This window comes from Haematobia irritans, chromosome 2 (genome assembly GCF_050003625.1).
Source record: "Haematobia irritans isolate KBUSLIRL chromosome 2, ASM5000362v1, whole genome shotgun sequence".
NCBI classification, from domain to species: Eukaryota; Metazoa; Arthropoda; class Insecta; order Diptera; family Muscidae; genus Haematobia; species Haematobia irritans.
The window spans coordinates 98894997-98922045 of NC_134398.1; the positions used below are offsets into that span (position 1 = coordinate 98894997).

Below are 27049 nucleotides of genomic sequence, written 5' to 3' on the forward strand. Positions count from 1 at the left end.
AGGAACGTACCAGTATATTTGGTTGGTTGATTTCACTTTCAATTTTATCCCAATCCCAATAAACACAAACGTTTGAAAAATGCTATATTTCAATAATTTTGCAAACATTTTTTCAAAGGATTAGGGTAAAATTCAAGTTGAGAAATTGTTGAGAAAATCGCGTTCTCAACAAAAAACAGACATTACCCTCAACACTGAAATTCAACACATTAGCAATAATATCTCAAGTGTTATCCTCAAATTGAAATGCATCGCTACTCAATAATTTGTCAAACAATTTTCGATGCGAGTCAAATTCAAAATTAACATTGTTGCAAATACTTTTCAACCTAAATTTGTATGAATGATATCCCCACTTCAAATTGAAAGTCAAATCCAAAATTCTATGAATTTTGTATAATTTATCCATTTTCATCAAAATAAAATATATAATAATACACTACACTACATAGTACACTACAATACCCAGCAAAAACTCTCATTACCCGGTAATCTTGTAGGTAAGCCTATTTAAAAATTAATAACCACTTATTAATTGGCATCGTTTCGGATTACATTTACATACGCATGTCCTAGGAGGAAAGTACTTCTCCCCAGGCATACTTTCGGCCATAAAATAAGTAGTGCATTTAAAGCATATAATCACCTAATATGTAATGACTTATATGACAAAGCTTGCAAAATAGCCACTTATAGTCTCAGGCAACCAAATCTCGAAAATATTGATTTCTATCGCCGATTACAATGGATCAAAATATGGCGAGTGGTGCTGTAATAGGAGAACTACTGAATCGAAATAGAATATTGTATAAATAAACAAAAAATCTAATAAATAATCTAAATACGATTACACTCAAATTAATGCCACACTTAAAATAGAAATAAATGTAGGTTGTTTAAGGGAGTTGGATTCGTGAATTACGTTATAATATATCCAATAGCCAATTCACATAAGGTTCGAAATCTACTAAAAGTGGATTTTAAGTCTCTTTTTTATAAGGCAAATGGCATTTGATTTATTTATTTATTATTGTAAAACTAGTACAACAAGATTTGATATCTTATAAATTACAGTACTAGCTGGTATTTGGCAATACAAATGATTTGAAATTATTATTAGAATTATACTTAGTATTAATATAAATTTTAATATAATTTTAAGATTTTAAATAATTGAACATAACAAAAAAAAATTGAAATTTAGTTTAAGCGCATTTTGGATTATTATCATATTATGTTTATTTAAAACATAATATGATAATGTCATTAAACACAATTATTATGAAATATTTGTGATAAAAAATTCTTAACGGAAAAATCTTCAGAATTACCGTTACATTACATATTCTTTTTGATTTTTTATGTAAGTGCTCGATTATGTGAATACTTATATTAACTACAACTGCCTAAAAATATGAGAATAACAATTCGAAAATTACCGAGAAGTATTTATTTTTGTCATTACAAGTTAGTCATTATAACTCGCCGCAATGTAATGCAACGTGTAATGACAGCTTTACTCCTGGTAATGTCAATTGTAATGAGATGTGGTTACCTAGTTTTTGCTGGGTACGAATGGATAAATAATAATCTTATTAAACATATCAACAAATAAGAACAAAAAAAAAAAAAACAAAAAACAAAAAACTTTAAATATCTTAAATATTATTAGTAAACACTTTTGCATTGATAATTCGATTTCCTTCCTTTTGGTGTCATAAAATAGCATTAAAATTTATTAACATGGGGGCAATTTGAAATTAGGAACGTACTGGACCGTGTGTTAGAATTGATTTCCAACAGAAGGAATTCACAAAATATCCATTTTAAACCGATAATAGCATATGAATTATTTAAACTGAAAGTTTTAAAGTTTTATTTTCACTATTTTTATAAACTATTTGGTTATTTGTCTAAAATTTTCCATTTTTTTTATTTCTTGTAATTGACCACGAACTTCGTTGCACAAATAAGTATTGAAAACCACATGGTTTTTTCGTTGCATTTTAGGGTAGTGTTTTGTCAAAGTTTTCTCATATTATCTTCAACACCTTTTCAAAGATTTCGTCAACATTTTGGCAAATTGGAAGTAATTCGAAAACAATTTGAAGATGTATTGAAGATGAGCTATTTCAAGTCAAGTTGAATTTATGTTGAAAATTATATTTACCATCAAACTGAAAAGTTGTTGCATTTGAAAAACGCTCATCCTGTGTTTATTGGGATAGGTCAGTAACCTTTGCCTTTGCCTTTGCGCTTACTCGCTTCTTTAATAGCAAACCGGTAACACCACACAATAAACATGAAGGTTGATTGATTTTCCTTTTTAAATAAATCACAGGAGGATTCTATTTTCCGTGGATTTTATTTTCCTTTGGTATATTTCACAAATTTTCTTTTCGATTACAAACTAAACAAAATTAATTATGCACGCGGCGTAATGTTAAGCCTTTGTTTCCACTCCTCTTCGTTCGTTGGTTAAAATGCAAGTGACCTACTTTTTATACCCTTCACCACTACTGTGGTACAGGGTATAATAAGTTTGTGCATTTGTATGTAACGCCAAGAAGGAGTAATCATAGACCAAACTTTTAGTATACGGATCGGCTTAGAATTAAATTCTGAGTCGATTTAGCGATGTCCGTCTGTCTGTTGATGTATTTTTGTGTGCAAAGTACAGCTCGCAGTTTTAGTCCGATTGTCCTAAAATTTGGTATAGGGTCCTGTTTCGGCTCAAAGACGATCCCTATTGATTTTGGAAAAAATTGGTTCAGATTTAGATATAGCTGCCATATATATTTTTCACCGATCTGGTCATAATTGGCGTGTATATCAACCGATCTTCCTCAAATTCCGTACATCCGAATATTTTATGAGTCTCGAAAAATTTGCAAAATATCAGCAAAATCGGTTCAGATTTAGATATAGCTCCCATATATAGCTTTCGCCCGATTTACACTCATTTGCCCACAGAGGCCAATTTTTGCTCCGATTTAGTTGAAATTTTGCATAGGGAGTAGAATTAGCGTTGTAACTATGCGTGCCAAATTTGCTTGAAATCGGTTCAGATTTGGATATATCTCCCATATAAAGCTTTCGCCCGATTTACACTCATATGACCACAGAGGCCAATTTTTAACTCCGATTTAGTTGAAATTTTGCACAGGGAGTAGAATTAGCATTGTAGCTATGCGTGCCAAATTTGGTTGAAATCGGTTCAGATTTAGATATAGCTCCCACACGCTCACAAAAAATCGCTTCTGTAACATATACTCCCAAACATATTTTGCTTCAAGCATATACATTTTTGGGTATTGCCCAAACATTTATATGTTTGATCTCTTCCAATATATAATATGTTTGAAAGCATATTGGTCTAAACAATATATGTTTGGGTAGTCTAAGTTCCAAACATTTTGTACTTTTTCATCCAAATTCAATAATGTTGTCTTCCAAAAAACAATATGTTATTATATGAACATATAATACGTTTCGAAGCATTTTGCACCCAAAATTATTATATGCTTAAAAAAATTCTCAAAATTTTATTTATTTATTTATATATTTACAATCATAATGAATTATGAAAATAAACAGGTAATATAGGTGCTAACAACATAGGTTTTCGACCTGAATGCTCAAAATTTTGTTTCTGCCCAATTGTATATTCCCCCACATCTTTCTCACTTCCACGAGATTTTTTAGTTCTTAGCACCTTTTTCTGTAATACAAACATTGTAGAAGAAATTATTCAATTGTATGATTTTTATACCCTCCACCATAGGATGGGGGTATATTAACTTTGTCATTCCGTTTGTAACACATCGAAATATTGCTCTAAGACCCCATAAAGTATATATATTCTGGGTCGTGGTGAAATTCTGAGTCGATCTAAGCATGTCCGTCCGTCTGTCCGTCTGTCCGTCCGTCTGTGGAAATCACGCTAACTTCCGAACGAAACAAGCTATCGACTTGAAACTTGGCACAAGTAGTTGTTATTGATGTAGGTCGGATGGTATTGAAAATCGGCCATATCGGACCACGTTTACGTATAGCCCCCATATAAACCGATCCCCAAATTTGGTTTGGGGAGCCTCCCGGAGCAGCAAAATTCATCCGATCCGGTTGAAATTTGGTACCTGATGTTAGTATACGGCCTCTAACAACCCAGCAAAAATTTGTCCATATCGGTCCATAATTATATATAGCTCCCATATAAACCGATCCCCAGATTTGACCTCCGGAGCCTCTTGGAGGAGCAAAATTCATCCGATCCGGTTGAAATTTAGTACGTGGTCTTAGTATACGGTCTCTACCACCCATGCAAAAATTGGTCCATGTCGGTCCATAATTATACATAGCCCCCATATAAACCGATCCCCAGATTTGACCTCCGGAGCCTCTTGGAGGGGAAAAATTCATCCGATCCGGTTAAAATGTGGTACCTGATGTTAGTATACGGTCTCTAACAACCATGCAAAAATTGGTCCATATCGGTCCATAATTATATATAGCCCCCATATAAACCGATCCCCAGATTTGACCTCCGGAGCCTCTTGGAGGGGCAAAATTCATCCGATCCTGTTGAAATTTGGTACCTGATGTTAGTATACGGCCTCTAACAACCATGCAAAAATTGGTCCATATCGGTTCATAATTATATATAGCTCCTATATAAACCGACCCCCAGATTTGAACTCCGGAGCCTCTTGGAGGAGCAAAATTCATCCGATCCAATTGAAATTTAGTACGTGGTGTTAGTATGTAGTCTCTAACAACCATGCAAAAATTGGTCCATATCGGTTCATAATTATATATAGCTCCCATATAAACCGATCCCCAGATTTGACCTCAGGAGCCTCTTGGAGGAGCGAAATTCATCCGATCCAGTTGAAATTTGGTACATGGTGTTAGTATATGGTATCTAACAACCGTGCAAAAATTGGTCCATATCGGTCCATAATTATATATAGCAAAAGTCATCCGATGCGGTTGAAATTTGGTACATTTTGTCAATATATGGCCTCTAACAGCCATGTAAAAATTGGTCAATATCGGTCTTTAGTTATATATAGCCGATGACTTATTATACAAAAATTGGTCCATATCGCCAAAAATAATCTACCAAAACTTTATTTCCATAGAAAATTTTGTCAAATTTTATTACTATAGAAAGTTGTGTCAAAATTTCATTTCTATAGAAAGTTTTGTCAAACGTTTATTTCTATAGAAATGTTTGTCAAAATTTTATTTCCATAGAAAGTTTTGTCAAAATTTTATTTTTATAGAAAATTTTGTAAAAAATTTATTTCTGTAGAAAATTTTGTCAACATTTTATTTCTATACAAAATTTTGTCAACATTTTACTTCCATAGAAAATTTTGTCAACATTTTATTTCTATAGAAAATTTTGTTAAGTTTTTATTTCTATAGAAAATTTTGTCAAAATTTCATTTCTATAGAAAATTTTGTCAAGTTTTCATTTCTATAGAAAATTTTGTCAAACTATATTATATACGTATTTAATCGGCCTTTTTTTGTTTAATATATACCCCGTATGGGCTAACTTACAATTTAGAAGACAGTGTTAAAAAGTTTTACGATACTTTGCCATCGGCAAGTGTTACCGCAACCCAAGTAATTCGATTGTGGATGACAGCCTTTAGCAGAAGTTCCTACGCAATCCATGGTGGAGGGTACATAAGATTCGGCCTGGCCGAACTTACGGCCGTATATACTTGTTTTATTTTAATTTTACCTTTTGCCGGACGGGGATTCGAACAGCGGACCACACAGTTTGTAAGGATCAAAGAAGTAGCTGATATATAATACATATATATAATACATATATAATACATATATATCGAGCGATAAATCATAAATAAACTTTTTCGAAGTTTCCTTAAGATTGCTTAAGATTTAAACGTTTCCCATAGTTTTTTACTAACATTGTGTTCCACCCTAGTGCATTAGCCGACTTAAATTTTGAGTCTATAGATTTTGTAGAAGTCTATCAAATTCTTCCAGATCGAGTGATATTTAAATGTATGTATTTGGGACAAACCTTTATATATAGCCCCCAACACATTTGACGGATGTGATATGGTATCGAAAATTTAGATCTACAAAGTGGTGCAGGGTATAATATAGTCGGCCCCGCCCGACTTTAGACTTTCCTTACTGGTTGATTTTGTACTCGCTCATATAATCAACAACAAATATAAATCAACAACAAAGCAAAGAACAATACACGATAGAAAGTGGAAACAAAAGAATAACATTGCGTTGCCAATATTTCTAAATTGAAGTTACAGGGAAAATAATAGTTGAGTACAGGTGTGGACAAAAGAAATATTTAAAACATTTACTTAAAGAAAATAATATATATTGTTTTTAATTAAAAATTTTTATTTTTACACACTTTTTTATTATATTATGTTATAATTTATAAATTTTTATTTTGTTTGCTACATATAACATTTGAAATATGATAAGCTGGTACTTGCAATTATTAGATTTAAGATCTTGTTGTACTAGCTTTACGAAATCAAGCAATAAATAAATAAAAAAATGTAGCTCTAGCAGTTGGATTCTATGTTCCTTAATTCGAAAACGGCCATCGACTGCCGCAAATCTCTCAACGAGATGGCTGAGCAGTACAATATTCACCTAATGTGGGTGTCTGGCCCTAGAAACATACTAGGAAACTGCGAACGGATGAGTTAGCAAGGTTAGGAACTACCTTACATATTCCAGGGGAACTAGAATCTGTTATTATGCCTGGCTACCTGCGAGCTCTTACCGGGTGAGAAGGCTGTTATGATGGCAAATGTTCGATGGGAGAATTACAACGGTTGTACACAGAAAAAAAGTGTCTTGTAAATTTAAGAGCCATTTTAACTTTCACATAGTTCAACAAATTTACTGTAATATAGTTCATTTTTCGTAACCACAACGAAAATTAACTTAGCTAAAGGAAAACTTATAAAAATTCAGTAAATGATTTTTAGTTCACAAACTACGATATGGGAAGGATTTTTCTTTAAATAAATTTCCAACACAGTAGTTAATGCATCGTTGATTCTATTATAAAAATAAATGGGCAATATAAAAATCTTACTACGAAATGTGGACAATTTACTAAGAAAACATTTTGTATGGGAAAAAAATGTTGTAGTAAAAATTAACTTGACGACATTACCGATTCGTACGATGGCTACCTACAGATTATATCCCTTTTTATTATATGTTGGAGTGTTTTTACTCACATTGAAAATTTTAGATAAAGTAGAATAAAAAGTAGTTAATATAATCCTTGACGGGTGTATATAATTTTTTATAGATTCCTCATAGATTTGGTATATATTTTACCTTAACTTATATATAGAATTCCAACTAATCAATAAAGTTGCTACTGGAAAATGTGAGTGCATCATGTGAGGGAATTTTTAGAGACATTTTGTGTATATCTCGTATGATTGTTTGTGTTTGTTATTGCGTCATTTATACTGTTGTTGGTTGTTTTGATTCTAGAGACAATGGAATGTTCCTTGTGTCTTGTTGGTATCTTTTGTGAGAGTTGTTTTCTTGCAATAGCGAGATCAGAAAGGGATCGTGTGTGTGTGGAGTTGTTCTTCTTTACGGCAGGTATGTATCCTTTATGACTATTTGTGTTTTTGAGTTTTATTGCTGCATTCAGTTCTGTTGATGAATTTATGAAGTGCACACGTGGTTTTAATTTTGCAAAATTGTACGTGCGGTATTGGTATTTATTAATGAAAACACATTTATTTCGAAGCATTTTAGAAACTGAGAAGTGAATGATGTGATGTTAGAGAAATCGAAAACGCCTTTTATTGATAAAAACAAATAACAGATTAAGGAACTGTATATTTCTGTTAACAGTTTAAAATTAGTGCGGATTTTTAATTGATTTACATAAAAATATACAACATGAGTGGTAATAGGATGATCTATATTTATTCTACATCTGGGTCACAGGTTGGAGATGCAACCATTTTTTTGAATCTATATTTTTTATGCTACGGCAATTCCTACAGGTGAGTACTAAGTTCGAGTTTAGCCGCTAAAATTAAAAATAAATCACTAAGAAAAATATAAAATTATACGTTTTCGATACAAATTTAAATATAACTTGATGGAGAATAGCCCAAACCAAGTTTTTTATAAAGATTATGTTTGTATAATGGATTATTAAAGAAAACTTATCATAAAATTGCGATTTTAGCCTCTAAACTCGAACTTAATATCCTCCTTAAATACTAAATGCTATACTGACAAGTGGAAATTATGTCTAATTTTATAATATTTTTTATTTCAAATATATTCTGAGAATAATTTCAAAAACGTCCCATTAGTCCATGGATATGATTCCAATAATGTACATACTGGATGGATTTTTCAATGTGGTAAGTTTTTCTATAAACCGTATTTTGTCCGTTTTTAATAAAACCAAAATTTCAATTTATTAAAAATAATTATTTTCACTTGCAGGTAGACAGGTCTTGTAATGGTATTTTTTTTTTGAATATTCTTGCTGTTTAATGCTAACTAAGCTGATCTCCTTAATGGCTCTAGGAAATACTCTTGAAAATATATAACTTTGCAATTTCAGATGCTTATAAGACAAATCCGCCCAACAAAAGTTAGCCAAATCGATGAAATTGGACAACAATTCAATGAATATAGCAACTTATGCCACATATATCTTTCATATGGATAGAAAACATGGAAATTTAAATTAATTAGTTTAGTCCTAATAACATAGAATATTACTCTTTTGAAGAAGCAATTACGACGTACGTACGAATAAAAATATTTCCTTTATTGTATATCATAAGCCATAGTTTTGTGTAATATAATAATAATTTTTTGAAATAAAATACTGGTGGTTATAGACAATTGACTTGTTTTGTACGAAAAATTTCTTAGTTGTATACAGGCTTGTTGTACCTTTGATTCCTCAATTTCTCTACTTTTTTGAAAATTATACTGACAAACAGTTTATTTCAAACCAATTTCTTAATACAGGTTTCCCAAAAAATTGTTCATTTTTCCGGATAGCAGGAATATTTTGAATGAGTTTAAGTATATTCTTCCCACAGCATAGTAACAATGAACTAAAATACGATGCAATACATGAACTAATTTATAAGAAAATCAGGAACTTATCTAAATGAAAAAAATCTTTGGCGCCAAATCATGGTCATTCTTACTATGGGTTAGTTCATTTTTCATAAAAAATAGTAAACTTTTTTCGGTGTAACGACACCAAGCAAATATGGCCCTATTTAAACTTAAACCGCACACTAGATATGCTAGTGTTCTCAAGACGTCAGATTTCACTCCAGATATCTGCTATAACGGGTCGCTGCCTAATAGGCGATTTTGCAAAAACTATTGGCGCGAAGTATAATGACTACTGTATGAGCTGTCAGGATGCGGATGAAAAGGAATCAATTAAACGCCTCTTGTGTGAGTGTGCTGCTTTTTGCGTAAGGTGTAAGCGAATTTTGGTTGGTGCAACAGAAGGATATAATCGGGAAGGTTCAGCGGTTTAAACTAGAAGTGCCCATATGTAATAGGTACTTTTAGTTAATGTGGTATCACAATGGACTGAATAGTCTAAGTGAGCTTGAAACTTAATCGGGCTGCCACTTTAACCTAACCTATATAAAAAAGTTTCTTATAAACATTTATATAAGAAATTTCTTTCTTATATGAATATATTTCACAAAAATATCTTTTAGAAACAAAATTTTGGTATATACACAAAAATTTTTTTTTTGATTTCAATCACGAAAATCGCGGATTCAATCATTTTTTTAATTGAAATGTCTTCAATCACGAAAATGATAGTATCAATCACCCATTTTGATTGAAAAACAACACGATTTTCAATTAAAAATTTTATTGACTTTTGTCACGGAATCAATTAATTGTGTGATTGAATCAATTAAAAACGTGATTGATTTTTAACATAAAATTCAATCGCAGTTTTAATTGAATCAATTAAAATTTTAATTAATTTTGCGACAAAAATCAATCAACTATCTGATTCATTCAATTAAATAATTAATTGAAATTGGCTATAAATTTAAATCAAAAAATGTATATATTGCACCCCCAAAATCGTATTTAATTTTATTTGAAATAAAAGAAAATATGTGTTTCTTATAAAATATATTCAATATTTTATTATTTTTTGAATTATGCAATAGACAAATAAATTTGGTTCTTGTCATTTGAGTGTTTTGCTCTAACATAACTTACACATACAATTACTATCAATAACAACTATAGGTAAACAAATAAACTATATAAATCATTATCTTCCATATCATAATAACCATATCAGCATGTTCCTTCTAATATGTAGATGCGCCTAGATTACCAGCCTGTAAGCTAAATTAGTCTTTCTGAAAGTAAACAGAATAATTCGAATTTAATTTTGTTCAATTAAAACTTGATTTTGTTAAACATTACCTGCATAGAATATCAAGTTCAATTCTTAGTTCCAGATTGCAGATTTATAATCTTCTTTTGCAGTTGTAGTCTTTTAGCATAAAAAGGTTTATTAAGGAGCTCGGTAATTTAATTTTAGTAACAATTCCTTTCCAAAATTTCCACACATTGAAATCGTCTATTAAAATTTGAACCAATCAAATACAAAAATAATGGGAAAGCAATGTAATATTTGGTATTATATTGATGATACTTTGCAAATTCTGGAAATAGGCAAAAATATAAATGGAAAATAAATATTTTTAATATTTTCGGATATTTTTCATATTTTTACATCCTAAAGAAAGAACTTTTTTACCATTACATAATTCAGCTCACTAGTTTATATATCAGATATACTGCTCTCTACTTGGGTTCAAACTGAAAAAGGCAGGTAAAACAAAAATGCAATTTAATGCCAACGCCACTTGGCAACTTCAAGGTGAATCTTCCAACAAACCCATACCGCTCTTGGTTTTAAGAAAACTAGGAGTGAAAAAAATTTATAATTTTAAAAGATCAATCGGTACCCACTTTTTTTTATTGCAAACATATTCTTATATATCAAAGGCCTGCACAAGCCTATTCGAAGTAATCGATACTTCGAATAGGCTTCGAATACTTCGATTAATGAATAAAACAAAACCACTGTAAAGCGATTACAGTGTCAAGCATTGCAGAGCCATCACATTCAAAAGGAATCTTTTTACAGTTCTTTTCAATATTTTGGGTTTGAAGTAATCGTCACGATGCGAGTAAATCAAAACATTTTTAGTGAAGATAGAATACTTTGCTTTAGCAACGACGAAACTTCGTATGAAGCACGAAGTTACTATCAAACAAAAGACAAACCCAATCGTCGATCAGTTGATTGGCAAAAGTCAATGAATGCAGGCCAGCGTTGCCGTTTTGGTCCGATCGGACCAAAATTGGTCCAAAAGATTTCTAATTTTTAAATTTGGTCCGATGGTCGGACCAAACGAAATTAGGCCCATTTTGGTCCATTTCAATCATAACAAAATTTTCTATAGAAATAAAATTTTAACAAAATTTTCCATAGAAATAAAATTTTGAAAATATTGTCTATAGAAATAACATTTTGACAAAATTTTCTATAGAAATAAAATTTTGATAAAATTTTCTATAAAAATAAAATTTCGGTAGATTATTTTTGGCTCGAGTGGCAACCATGATTATGAACCGATATGGACCAATTTTTGTGGTATTGGGGATTGGCTATATATAACTATAGATCGATATGACCAATTTTGGTATGGTTGCTAGTGACCATACACTAACACCATGTTCCACATTTGAACCAGATCGGATGAATTTTGCTCCTCCAAGAGGCTCCGGAGGTCAAATCTGGAGAAGGCTCTATATGGGGGCTATATATAATTATGGACCAATTCTGGCACGGTTGTTAGAGATCATATACTAACACCATGTTCCAAATTTCAACCGGATCGGATAAAATTTGCTTCTCTTAGAGGCTCTGCAAGCCAAATCTTGGGATCGGTTTATATGGGGCTATATATAATTATGAACCGATGTGGACCAATTTTTGCATGAATGTTAGAGACCATATATCAACATCATGTACCAAATTTCAGCCGGGATCGGATGAAATTTGCTTCTCTTTGAGTATCCGCAAGCCAAATCTGGGGATCGGTTTATACGGGGCCTATATATAACTATGGACCGATGTGGACCAATTTTTGCATGGTTGTTAGAGACCCCATACCAAAACCATGTACCGAATTACAGCCGGATCCGATGAAATTTGCTTCTCTTAGAGGCTACGCAAGCCAAATCTGGGGTTCGGTTTATATGGGGGCTATATATAACTATGGACCGATGTGGACCAATTTTTGCATGGTTGTTAGAGGCTATATACCAACACCATGTACCAAATTTCAGTCAAATCGGATGAAATATGCTTCTCTTAGAGGCTCCGTTTATATGGGCGCTAAACGTAAAAGTTTACCGATATGGTCCATTTCCAATACCATACGACCTACATCAATAACAACTACTTGTGCCAAGTTTCAAGTCGATAGCTTGTTTCGTTCGGAAGTTAGCGTGATTTCAACAGACGGACGGACGGACATGCTTAGATCAACTCAGAATTTCACCACGACCCGGAATATATATACTTTATGGGGTCTTAGAGCAATATTTCGATGTGTTACAAACGGAATGACAAAGTTAATATACCCCCATCCTATGGTGGAGGGTATAAAAATAAATAATGAACTATGTTGTGAGAAACACGAATTTAGTAAATCTTAATGCTTAACTTGTGTATATTTTGTCCTGTTTTTAGTTAATTTAACTAATGTTAAATTGGCTTTAGTGAAATAGAGAGTTGACTTTTTTTGAGTGTAGCTCGGAATCAATACCAAAATCATTAGCGTAAAGACAAAATCTTTGGAGCCGTGAAAGCTTTTTTTCAGTGCGGGATTAGATAATATTTCAACCATAGAAAATCCATTAAAATTTCGCGTTGATGTCATTTAAAATTGACTTTAAAATTCAACCTTTTGAAGTTGAAAAGTCGATTTGATGTCAATCACTAAATCATATCAGTCCTTTCTGATTTACTATACTTTTTTAATAAAAGCACTATGTATGTTACAACAATAAAATATTTTTTAAAGCATGTTTCTTCAAAATTGGAAATGTGGTCCGCTGGAGGGAATTTTGGTCCGATTTTGGAAAAATTTTGGTCCCAAAATAAAATTTCGTAGTGGCAACGCTGATGCAGGCTGTGAGCGGGTCTGTGCTTTTTATTGTATGTGCCAACAATAAACAAAATAGGAATGGTGTGTGTAGCATACTCTTATAGTTGAGAAAACGAAATAACTTCATCTACACAGAAATGGAAATTATAAAACGAATGGATTTGGTATTCCGATTACATTTGAATACTTCAAAACATTGTTGGGTGCTTGCTTTACTGGGTTCTATTTGTTTTGGTTCACAATGTGCAAGGTTTCTATTTCACTCGTTTGAGAAATGGACACTGAAGTTACTACTCGAATTGTGTGGCGTGTGCTTGAAGTATTCGCTTGTGTATTCGTTGCAGAGGTTTGTTATATATTTGATAAAATGATGGAGTTGATGGGATTGATTGGTCAATTTCACGAAATAAAATTGGTCAATAAAAGAAATGAATAAAAAATATATTATTTTAGTCCGTTTAATGTAAACAGGCTTCAATGGAAAACGGTATTCACATTTCACAATTTCTTACCTTAAATAAACGTAGATTGTTTTCCATTTTTACAATACCACAAAACACAAACACAGGTAATTTCAAATGCGTTCTCTCATATATTTTTTCAAACCTTTACCACGTGGCCATTTGTTGTTGCACACTTTATTTATTTCAACCCTTTGCTATGATTTGTTGTTGCGTTCAAAATATTTATGCACACATTTTGAATGCAGCAGACAGAATGTCGCCAATCATGTTTTTCAATTTACGCGAAAAGCAAAAACCCAACCGTTCGTTACGAGTTACTTCCACAGACTGATCTCTCCATTATACATTGTTGAATAAATACCCATTCTCTTGTTCTCTTTTCGCTCTTTCCATTGCTCAAAATTATTCAATTTCAATCACAAAGGTGATTGGATCAATTGGAACATGTGTAATTGGAAACGGATAAAATTTCAATCACGTTTGTAATTGAAAATTATTTCCGAATTGATTAACAAATTGATTGAATCAATTAATTGGAAACGTAACAAATATCAATCATTTTTTAATTGGTTTTTATTCGGATTTGATTAAATAATTAATTGAATCAATTAACATATTAATTGAATCCGTTTCCAAATTCAATTAAGTGTTTAATTGAAAAATATTTGGTGATAATTTTTTGTGTGTAGGTTTAAAATATTTGTATTAAAAAAAGTAAAAAGAAAAATTTAATAACTCCAATCTTTTGGAGTAATTTAATTTATGTTCAGTGGTAATGTATTCCTTTTCTGATTTGCGTACATATTTAGCACGTATAATAAACACCGAACACAACCCAAAAATAAATAGAAATGCAACAGTAGATATGCATTTCCAAGAAAAGAAATTGGAAGTATTTCTAAAGGCACAGCTTTAAAAGCACTTCTTAAATGATCTCCCAAAGATGTTCTTTATTTTAACTACTCAGGAATTTCTTTTAATTTAATTTTTATAACTCTTCTTTTCATATTTTAAAAGGATAATTATTTTTTTTGTTTCAAATGGGATATAAACAGCGCAAGAATTAATAAAACGGTTCAAATTAGAAAAATTGCGAATTTTTTAAAATATTTGAGGGCAAACGTTTCAGACAAGCGTTAGAATACATTAATAATAATAAAAATTATTTATTTGGCAAAATATTACAAACTTCTAATTCACATCCAAAACACTAAACTCGAATCACACCTTAAGAAGTGTTGCGAATCCAGTGCAACGTCTGTTGAAATTATGGACATCCGTCCTATGACAAGCCCATGTTAAATGCATCGTTTCTGTGTCAATTTTGCACCGCTTCCGGACCCATAAAGAACATTTTCACTGCTTGCTGGGTTGAAAAGGAATATTCAATGTTGCCGACACATAAAAAAAGTTTCTTATAATAATACTTTCGCACGACATTTTGCTATTTAAAACTAAAATCTCTTTACAAATCTCAAGTGTTCGGACTGGCAAAATATCGAGATTTCGTCGATTTGAGTATTTAACAGCTGTTTGTTGTTTACAATTAGAAAAAGTTAACAGTGTTCACTCAATTGCTTATAACTTTGTCATTTTTCGGTTGTTTTTCTTCTAGTTGGTCTTATTATTTACGTTGGAGTATCATCTATACGACCATGAAGAGAAACTCGACGTTTTTTTTCAATGGTTTATACTTTTCTGGCGCAAAAGGTTCATTGTAAAATATTTTTGAAAATTTGGCTTTTTTGCATCGATATTTTGAACCTCTTAACTTAATTGCCTAAATTCCTTCCTTTCATCATAGCTATTATTTTCCTGTCCTTTACCGTCATTTCCTGTATCCGTTCCTGCTGTCCTTATTTCGGATATCACCATGTTCCTGATTCTCCTAGTTCCTGACCCATAATTCCCTATATTCATCTCTTTCATCATACCCGTTATATTCTTGGCCTTTAACCACACATATATTATTCCTGCTATTCAAACTTTCCTGTCTCGTCTAATACAACACCCATTCTGTTCCTGGTATCCTATTTTTCCACAATGAATTTACTCCAGTATTGTCCCGATTCTTGTTATCAAATTGTTCCTGCCTTACTTACTGTGCTTTTTTTGTATCCAATTCTTAGTTCCAGTCCTGCCTATAAATCTTCTATTGTCCCTATAAATTCTAAAATAGGTTATATAGATATATTTTGTTTTATTATTAATGTATTGTAAACGTGCATCATACTTTTCATTTTACTGTAACCAGCTGCTAATTATGCTGTGTAAATAAATAAATTAAATTATCACAGATCCAATTATATACGATTATTAGTCATTAGCGTAGCTAGACAATTTTCCTAGGAAGGCTATAGCCCCCCTAGCTTAAAATTAATAGACTGAACTTATAAATTCACCCAGCAAAAAAATTTGGAAGTTCTTCCAAAGGCACAACTTTAAAAGCACTTCCAAAAGATGTACTCCCAAAGATGTTCTTTATTTTAACTACACGGGAAGTTCTTTTAATTCAGTTATTTATAACTCAATGTTCTTCCAAAGGCACAACTTTAAAAGCACTTCCAAAAGATGTACTCCCAAAGATGTTCTTTATTTTAACTACACGGGAAGTTCTTTTAATTCAGTTATTTATAACTCAATGTTTCCTTTTTTTTAATGGGTAAATTTTTGTTTTGTTTTTTTTTTTTCATAAAGTTTAAAAACAGGGTAGCATTAGAAAAATGGTACAAATTATTGAAATTTTGTCGAAAAAAATTTTAAATCCATTCAAAAAATATTGCGAATTTTTCAAAATATTTTAATTCAAACGTTTTAGACAAGCGTTAGTATGCATTAAAAATCATAAAAAATTATAAAATTTATTTATTTGTCAAAATATGACAACATTTTTTAATTCACATCTAAAACACTGAATTCGAATCATAGAGTAAGAAGTGATGCAAATTCAGTGCAACGACTGTTGGAATGGTGGACATCCGTTCTATGACAAGCCCATGTTAAATTCATCGCTTCTGCGCCAATTTTGCACTATTTCCGGATCTAAAAACAACATTTTCACAACTTTTTTGGCGACGCTTTTTTACTGGGCAATTAATGTTTTGTTTTATAAAAATTAATAAAAAACACACATCAACATAAGTAGACAATTCATTATAAAGCAACTAAAAGTAGTTCCACACTTTTTCCCAGCAAAAAACTTGAGAGTTGTTCTAAGCTTTAAAAGCACTTCCAAAAATGTCCTCACAAAGAAGTTAATTATTTTAACTACACAGGTTAATTTTTGTTTTTGTTTTTTTTTTTTCAAATAGGTTAAAAAGAATTAATAAAATGATACAATTTGTTCAAATTTTGCCGGAAAAAATGCTAAATCCATTCTAGAGAAATCGATAATTTTTGAAAATATTCCAGGGCCAACCTTTCAGACAACCATTGGAATGAATTAAAAATTATAAACATTATTTATTCGGGAAAATATAAAAAAAACACTGAATTCGGATCACACCATAAAAAGGGTTGCAAATTCAGTGTAACTGCTGTTGAAATTGTGGACATCCGTCCTATGACAAGTTCAAATTACAGTCATCGCTTCTCCGCCATTTTTGCACCACTCCCAGACCCAAAAATAACTTTTTCGCGCGAATTTTTTAATTTCTGTTTCTCGTACACCCAAAAACTAAAATATATTTTTGTTGTTACATTTTTGGTACGACCTTCTTCTTCTTTATTTTTTGGTTATTTTTAGATCTGTTCTAAAATTGGCTTTCAAGGTCTCTCAATATGCAAATAAAAAGACTTTATTTCATATTTACATCCGACGTTTCGTTGGTGATTTCCAACTTCTTCTGGGATGAATTTTTTTATATTGAAATCTGGCAACCATATTGTAAACAGAAAAAAAACATACAATTACTTCTATGTCGCGTATCTTAAGCTAAACTCTAAACTTGCATTTAGTCGTTTGTCATATTTTTTAAAGTTAATTTTAAATTATAAAAAGCGACGGCACAGGAACACCACGACATTAAACAAATATTTAAAATAATTTCAAAAATAATTCCAGTACTAAATTAAAATATCACAGATGTTTTTCCTAATGACTACGATCATAGAAGATTGAACGTAAACTAAATAATAGCTAATGTGTAGGCAGCATTAGTGTTATCTTTGTCTTCTTTTCTGTTTATTGCACATTGAACTCTTTGTTGTATTCTTAGACTCTCTAGAGTATAACGTTTATTCTCCTTTCTCTCTTTGTCTAAGATTTTGACGCTCTCAAAGTCTGCTTTATGTCCCAACTCAATGCAGTGTTGTGCTAAAGCTGTTGTATGTCTGCCTTTTCTTATGTCTGCTTCATGTACTGTTACACTTGTCGCTAAGCTACGTTTAGTTGTCCCCATAGACCTTTTAATACATAGATGATCCACTATTCTCTTTAAAAAAAATATGTCAGTTCCAAAAATTAATTTTCTGACATTTCGTTTTGATTTTTTCGTAAAGAGTCAGTCCCAAACATTAATTTTCGTGCATTTGCTTTTGTGTTGTTCGTAAAGAGCAATGCTACTCAAAATTAAATTTCGTATTTTCGCGATTTTGGTCACAATTTTTTGTTCAAATAGGAACTTTTATTATATTATAATTTATTTATAAATCCTCTGTTGCATAAACTTCTAATTTTGTGTAAAATTGGCAAACTACAAAAAGGAAAACGAAAGAGATTGTAAGCGTGCTCTTATTTTTCTCGTTTATTCTTAATCTTCGGAACTGTCAAATATAGTTTGACACCCATGGCTCATCTATGTATTAAAAGGTCTATGGTTGTCCCCACATAGTATTTGTTGCATGGTTGTTCATCATTGCCTATGCACTTGGTTTCATATACAACATTGCTTTGTTGTGTTTTCTCTATTTTTGTTTTGGTTTGGGTGAATATTGTACATAATGTTTTGTTGGGTTTGTGAGCGAATCTTGTTTGTTGGTCTTCTACTATTTCTTTTAGCATTGTTGTTTCTGTTAGCTTTGGGATATATGAAATGCTATAATATTTAATGGTGTTGCCAAGTGTTTTGTTATCATCCGTATTATTTTGGGATTTTTGTGTTTGTGTTGTAGACTTCTTAATTAAACTATTTATAATATATTGTGGGAATGAGTTTTTAAGAAGAATATTTTCTACCTTTTTTAAATTGGCTGTCTGAAATTATGGATCACTTAATTTTATTGATTTTTGGACTAGGATCATTGCAGTATTTATCTTTTGTTTAAAAGGTTGGGTAGAATGAAAATTTATTATTCTTCCGGAAGCTATTGATTTTGTGTACCATTCTGTGGACATATTGTCGTTATTTCTATGTAGATTTACGTCCAAATAAGGCAAGCAGTTGTTGGTTTCTTTTTCTATTGTAAATTTACGTTTGTTGTGGTATTTGTTGAATGTTGCAAGTATTACATCTTCATTTTCTTTTTTAATTACCGCAAATAAGTAGTCCACATATTTAGTTATTAATTTTATTGTAATGTTCTAAGTTCTTTGATAGTTTCTGCCAACATAGTATCCAAAACTATGTCGGCGATCGTTGGAGACAATGGGTTTCCCATTGGCATACCATATTTGTATGTCTTCCACTTCTTCTCTGCAAAAGCAAAATAATTTTTAGTTTTCGGAGCGTGCGTCCATTTTTATGTTATACGCTTTAGTACTTCAGCTTGTGGCCAGATCGAGGAACTCTGCGACTAATGTGGGGTGCGTCCAGAGTGATCTGGCGGTAAGTCGGGTAGGTTTAGCTGGGCAAAAGAAAAGATGACGCGTGTCGTGTGGCCCTTGGTTGCAAATTGGACATACGTCAGCTACGCTGCTATCAATCACTGATAAATAGGAATTGAGGCGGCTGCACTTGCCTGATCTTAACTGGGCTAAAACTACCCTAGTCTGTCGTGGGAGGTCTCTTTCCTTTCCCGGTGCTAATTCTTTTTAACCTATTTGAAAAAAAAAACAAAAACAAAAATTAACCTGTGTAGTTAAAATAATTAACTTCTTTGTGAGGACATTTTTGGAAGTGCTTTTAAAGCTTAGAACAACTCTCAAGTTTTTTGCTGGGAAAAAGTGTGGAACTACTTTTAGTTACTTTAATAAAAATGAATTGTCTACTTATGTTGATGTCTGTTTTTTATTCATTTTTATAAAACAAAACATTAATTGCCCAGTAAAAAAGCGTCGCCAAAAAAGTTGTGAAAATGTTGTTTTTAGATCCGGAACTAGTGCAAAATTGGCGCAGAAGCGATGAATTTAACATGGGCTTGTCATAGAACGGATGTCCACCATTTCAACAGTCGTTGCACTGAATTTGCATCACTTGCTCTATGATTCGAATCAGTGTTTTGGATGTGAATTAAAAAATGTTGTCATATTTTGACAAAAAAATAAATTTTATAATTTTTTATGATTTTTAATGCATTCTAACGCTTGTCTAAAACGTTTGAAATAAAATATTTTGAAAAATTCGCAATATTTTTTGAATGGATTTAAAATTTTTTTCGACAAAATTTCAATAATTTGTACCATTTTTCTAATGCTACTCTGTTTTTAAACTTTATGAAAAAAAAACAAAAAAAAATTACCAATTAAAAATAAGAAAACATTGAGTTATAAATAACTGAATTAAAAGAACTTCCCGAGTAGTTAAAATAAAGAACATCTTTGGGAGTACATCTTTTGGAAGTGCTTTTAAAGCTGTGCCTTTGGAAGAACTTCCAAATTTTTTTGCTGGGTGAATTTATAAGTTCAGTCTATTAATTTTAAGCAGGGGGGCTATAGCCTTCCTAGGAAAATTGTCTAGCTACGCTAATGATTAAGATGACGAATAATCGTATATAATTGGATTTGTGATAATTTAATTTATTTATTTACACAGCATAATTAGCAGCTGGTTACAGTAAAATGAAAAGTATGATGCACGTTTACAATACATTAATAATAAAACAAAATATATCTATATAACCTATTTTAGAATTTATAGGGACAATAGGAGATTTATAGGCAGGACTGGAACTAAGAATTGGATACAAAAAAAGCACAGTAAGTAAGGCAGGAACAATTTGATAAGAAGAATCGGGACAATACTGGAGTAAATTCATTGCGGAAAAATAGGATAGCAGGAAGAGACTGGGTGTTGTATTAGACGAGACAGGAAAGTTTGAATAGCAGGAATAATATATGTGTGGTTACAGGGCAAGAATATAACGGGTATGATGAAAGAGATGAATATAGGATATTATGGGTCAGAAACTAGGAGAATCAGGAACATGGTGATATCCGAAATAAGGACAGCAGGAACGGATACACATATATATATATATATATATATATATATATATATATATATATATATATATATATATATATATATATATATATATATATATATATATATATATATATATATATATATATATATATATATATATATATATATATATATATATATATATATATATATATATATATATATATATATATATATATATATATATATATATATATATATATATATATATATATATATATATATATATATATATATATATATATATATATATATATATATATATTGTGCTTCACTTATAATGAATTTGACAAGGACAAAAAGATTATTACTTTCTTATGATTTTTTTCTTTCCTAGATATTGTCGAAATTCCCCATAATACAACACGTTTTGTTTGGAAGTTTGATGTCATTCACCACCGTGAAACCTGGCACAACTATACCAAGTGCCCGTCTGGGATTCCTTCAACCCGCTCAACCGTCAGCTTTGAAAATATCTGAAGGAGTTCGTGATGCTGGCGCTCCTGGTCCTTTACAGTCGAATTCTCTACAAACTGATTCAACCTCAGTCACAGGAAAGGTTTCTCATCAAGAATCAGAATTGGAAGCTCAACATACGATGAATGTTACGTAAATAATCCTACAAATTAATTTGTTTTTGAAAATAAAAAAGTATTTTAATACAAACTGTTTATATTATGAGTCTGTTTGTATCATGTTTATCATGTTAAGCATCCAAATATCATAATTTAATTATAATATTTTTAATTAATTATCTTTCCCTACATATATTTTAATTTGGAACAAATAGACATGCCACAAGTTGTTGAAAAATAGCGTGTTTGGAAAACGTGTACCGAAAACGTTTTTCTTTTTTCGAATCTCTTCAAAGATTTCAAACTTTCCAAACAAAAATTTTGTTACAAAATTTTTGTTTTTGCACTAGATTTTTTTATCCAAAAACACTGTCTATTTCGTTTATATCAAGTACTGTTCTTTTTGATTTTAAGGCTTTAATAAGATTTTTTTTTTTGAGTTTCATATTACAAATTTAATATATAGTTGTATGTAATGTCGAACATCTTTTCGGAACCTTCCGAACATTTTTGGAATATATGTAAAAATATATGTAAACAATTCTTTTTTGGTGTTTGTCCGAAGCAGGGATTGAACCCACGACCCTTTGTATGCAAGGCGGGCATGCTAACCATTACTCCACAGTGACCAACTAAAGGTTCGTTTCTGTCAAATAAAGCTTCTTTACATTGGCTACATTGGGCGCCGAAAACTATGCTTTATAAATATACACAAAAAATCAAGGAGTTAATTGATCCAATTAACTTTTTAATTGAAATGTCTTCATTCACGAAAATGATAGTATCAATTACAATTTTAATTGGGCATAAACAAATTATTTGATTAAACAATTAATTGATTTTATTTAAAAATTTCAATTAAATTTTTAATTTATTCAATTAAAAATTTAATTGATGTTGATTGAAAAACTCAAATATTTTTTTAATTTAAAAAGGTAACTACAGTGCACGAGCGGTAACCTGAACTAATTATAAACCAAGAGAGTTCACGTTAGCGAACTTCAGTGAATTTCAGAACAAAACATAGCCACCCAGTCAGAAAAAAACATCGGAAAAGCGTTGTAAAAGCGTTGTGAACGGTTGATACACGGTGGGAAAAAGCGTTGTTACAACCCCATGATAACATCATTCCACGGTGTATCGATTGTATTTAACAACGTTTTCAAAGCGTCATGAAAACAATATTTTATACGCTTTTCCGATGGTTTAACGAACGCTTTGACAACCCCAAAATGATAACATCGTTATACGGTGTATCGATGGTTTTTACAACCGTTCAAAAGCACTGAAAAACAACATTTCATACGTCTTTCCAATTGTTTCTAGAATGCTTTAGGAGGGTTAGAATTATAATTTTACAATACCTTAAAACCACTATTGAAACAAAACAAAATACGTTGAATATTTTATTGTTATAAAGGGTGATTCTTTTGAGGTTAGGATTTTCATGCATTAGTATTTGACAGATCACGTGGGATTTCAGACATGGTGTCAAAGAGAAAGATGCTCAGTATGCTTTGACATTTCATCATGAATAGACGAACGATCTGCCACAACGTCGAATTTTCAGTGAATGGGCCCTAGAAAAGTTGGCAGAAAATCCGCTTTTTTATCGACAAATTTTGTTCAGCGATGAGGCTCATTTCTGGTTGAATGGCTACGTAAATAAGCAAAATTGCCGCATTTGGAGTGAAGAGCAACCAGAAGCCGTTCAAGAACTGCCCATGCATCCCGAAAAATGCACTGTTTGGTGTGGTTTGTACGCTGGTGGAATCATTGGACCGTATTTTTTCAAAGATGCTGTTGGACGCAACGTTACGGTGAATGGCGATCGCTATCGTTCGATGCTAACAAACTTTTTGTTGCCAAAAATGGAAGAACTGAACTTGGTTGACATGTGGTTTCAACAAGATGGCGCTACATGCCACACAGCTCGCGATTCTATGGCCATTTTGAGGGAAAACTTCGGAGAACAATTCATCTCAAGAAATGGACCGGTAAGTTGGCCACCAAGATCATGCGATTTGACGCCTTTAGACTATTTTTTGTGGGGCTACGTCAAGTCTAAAGTCTACAGAAATAAGCCAGCAACTATTCCAGCTTTGGAAGACAACATTTCCGAAGAAATTCGGGCTATTCCGGCCGAAATGCTCGAAAAAGTTGCCCAAAATTGGACTTTCCGAATGGACCACCTAAGACGCAGCCGCGGTCAACATTTAAATGAAATTATCTTCAAAAATTAAATGTCATGGACCAATCTAACGTTTCAAATAAAGAACCGATGAGATTTTGCAAATTTTAGGCGTTTTTTAAAAAAAAAAAGTTATCAAGCTCTTAACAAATCACCCTTTATTTATATTAGTGTTTTACACTTTACAAAGAACATCAGAAAACTTAACAATTAATAGGAAAAATACGTAATTGAGATTAAGATTGACATTTCTAATTGGTAAAAAAATCATTTTAATATGGTTATTTAATATGGTGTTCACGTTGGAAATAATAGACTCCTCCATTTTTTGAAGTTATAAAGTAAACTTCTCCGTAAACTGCAAATTTCATTCTTCAACTCATTTTTTATCTCTCCAATTTCGTCCTCAATAGCCCTTAACTCTCTTCTAACTTCATCCCTAAATGAAACTACATAGAAAGATAAAGAATAACATTTGTTGATAATGGCCTCTATTGGGCGAAATACATTTCCTTACTCTCGTCATCCTCTCGAAAAAAACTCGAAATTATCATCTATAGCATCTGTAAAGTGAAAAATGAATTAAAACAATTATATAAATTCAGGATTTTAAAATGTACCTCTTCTGTGTTTTAGCTTTTGTCGCTTTGCTTGATTCTTTCCTACGAAAGGCATCGTTCCAATGGAGTCCAAATTTTTATCAGTGTCTGCAGAAACAAATTGAAAATATAAAGAAATGAATTCTTTATTGCACGACATTTTTCTTACCTTCAGTTGTACCAAGGGTTTTAATTTTCCTTTTGTTAAGATTTTGAGACATTTTACCAATATTTATTCTTTATTTTATTTTCTTATTTCGAAGTGACGCTTGTTTTCGCCGTTATAACTGTTTCACGTTTGTTTATGAATTTTTGTTTCTTGTACACAGAGTTGCATTTTTTCAATGTTACCATCTCAAATTCCTAAATTATACAAAGAAAATTCCCGACACTAAAGGTGAGTATTAAGTTAGAGTTTCGTCGCATTTTCTCACTAAAGGTGAGTACTATGTTCGGCTTTTTCACCAAAACACTTAATTAAAAGTACAAATATATTTATGAAGACTATTATATTTTGATCGAGTCTTGCCAAATAATGGATGGAAAAGATCTAAGGAATTGATTGCAAATAATTTTATCTTTCTAAATTAGTTAATTAAAAAAAGTAACGATGAAAACAAGCTGGTTTTCAGCTTGAAAACTGAACATAGTACTCAGCTTAAAGTGAAAACTAAATCTTAAAAGGCATAAAATTATGCATATTTGTTGCAGATTTCATTATAACTTGATAGTACAAAGCAAATTTTCACAAAGTTTGTATTCCTTAAAATGGATTGTTAAAGAAAATAATCGTGAAAATCTGCGATTTTAGCGGCTAAAGGTAGGTACTATGTTCGGTTTTCGAGTTGAAAACCACTTTATTTTCGCGATTACTTTTCCTTAAATAATCAAAATTATAAATGAAAACAAACTTATTCCTGTAAAGTCTTGCCGAAATCTAGAGGAACAAGAAACCACGCATCAATTGTGTTGATTTGTCTGCTTTATATTGAACTGTTTTAATAAAGTAACCACGAAAATTTCAACGCGAAAAGCGAACATAGTACTTACCTTAAACTCGAACTTAATACCCACCTTAAGCCGCTAAAATCGTCATTTTATCACGATTACTTTTCTTTAATAATCCGTTTTAATGAATACAAACTTTGTGAAAATTTGCTTTGGGCTTTTCCCCATCAAGTTATAATAAATTTTGCAACAAATATGTATAATTTTATGCATTTTTCTTACTGATTTAGTTTTCACTTTAGCGATTTAAGCGGCTAAACTCGAAGTCAATACTCACCTTAACATGTGAAAAAAAAGTAATTATGTCTAACAAACTTTCTTCAATTAGTCGATAAATAAGTACTTATATTTGGGTTTTGGCGTGATGTCAGCGTTTAGTTTAGTTAAAACTTTCTACAATTGCCTCATTTGTAAAATTAACCAAAATTGTTGTTCCTAGTGGTTTCCTTGTTATGTACATATTCACTTTATATGATAAAGGAACATTATCCTATTATAAATCAATTCAATTCAGGGAGCCACCGTGGTGCAATGGTTAGCATGCCCGCATTGCATACACAAGGTCGTGGGTTCGATTCCTGCTACGATCGAACACCAAAAAGTTTTTCAGCGGTGGATTATCCCACCTCAGTAATGCTGGTGACATTTCTGAGTGTTTCAAAGCTTCTCTAAGTGGTTTCACTGGAATGTGGAACGCCGTTCGGACTCGGCTATAAAAAGGAGGTCCCTTGTCATTGAGCTTAACATGGAATCGGGCAGCACTTAGTGATAAGAGAGAAGTTCACCACTGTGGTATCACAATGGACTGAATAGTCTAAGTGAGCCTGATACATCGGGCTGCCACATAACCTAACCTAAATCAATTCATATCAACAATAATACATCCATTACTCATTAAAAACCATTGGACATTGATGGAACATGCATTTTCAACGATAATTTTATGGAAAATTTACTATTTAAAAACCGTCAATTAATTTGTTTAGCAAGCGTTGTGTCAACGTTGGCTGCCAACGCTGTTACAACGCTCAATATTTATAACCATCGTACATTTCTGACTGGGAATATTCGGGAGTTTTACACGTTCTAGCGTGATAGTCTTTTATGTTTGTTATTAGTAAACTTTAACTTCGGCAAAAGCCCACTATCATAAACCTTTTTTCGGAAGGTTCAAGTGTGGTTCACTTTGGGTTTGGTGAACTACCAGAATTTGTTCTGATAATTGGTTGATAGTTTTGTTGCAAGTAGAGGATGCTGCTGAGGAATGTGGTAATTCCGAAACGTGCGTCCATCCAACCATCTTGCAGTTTATAGGGCTTTGCCCAAATAAATTTGACGAACATTCTTTTCCTCTGTTGGTTAAGCTACTCTTGTAGATTAGTCAACACAATGGTTTTTAAGCTGAGATCAAAACAACAAATATGATTGAAGTACAAACCAACAATAACAAAGCAAAACGGAAACTTAATTTAATTTAATTTCATGAAAAAAATTAGAAAAACAAGAGATTGGAAAAATATCGGTGGGTATGGAATTATAAAGCAATTGAAATTAATAATAAAAACTCACGAAAAAGCCAAACTAGATTCAAGTTTTTCAGC

General features: G+C 31.6%; 1 protein-coding gene across 2 annotated transcripts in view; it reads left to right on the forward strand.

Moving 5' to 3' along the window:
* Ptpa (Phosphotyrosyl phosphatase activator) overlaps nucleotides 1-21741 on the forward strand; it is a 49765-nt gene extending 28024 nt beyond the window's left edge. For both annotated transcript variants that reach the window (XM_075295679.1, XM_075295680.1), the window contains exon 6: nucleotides 21413-21741. In XM_075295679.1, coding sequence (XP_075151794.1) covers nucleotides 21413-21688 — 276 coding nt within the window. In that variant the 3' untranslated portion in view covers nucleotides 21689-21741. The remainder of the gene's footprint in view (nucleotides 1-21412) is intronic.
* The last annotated feature ends 5308 nt before the right edge of the window (nucleotides 21742-27049 follow it).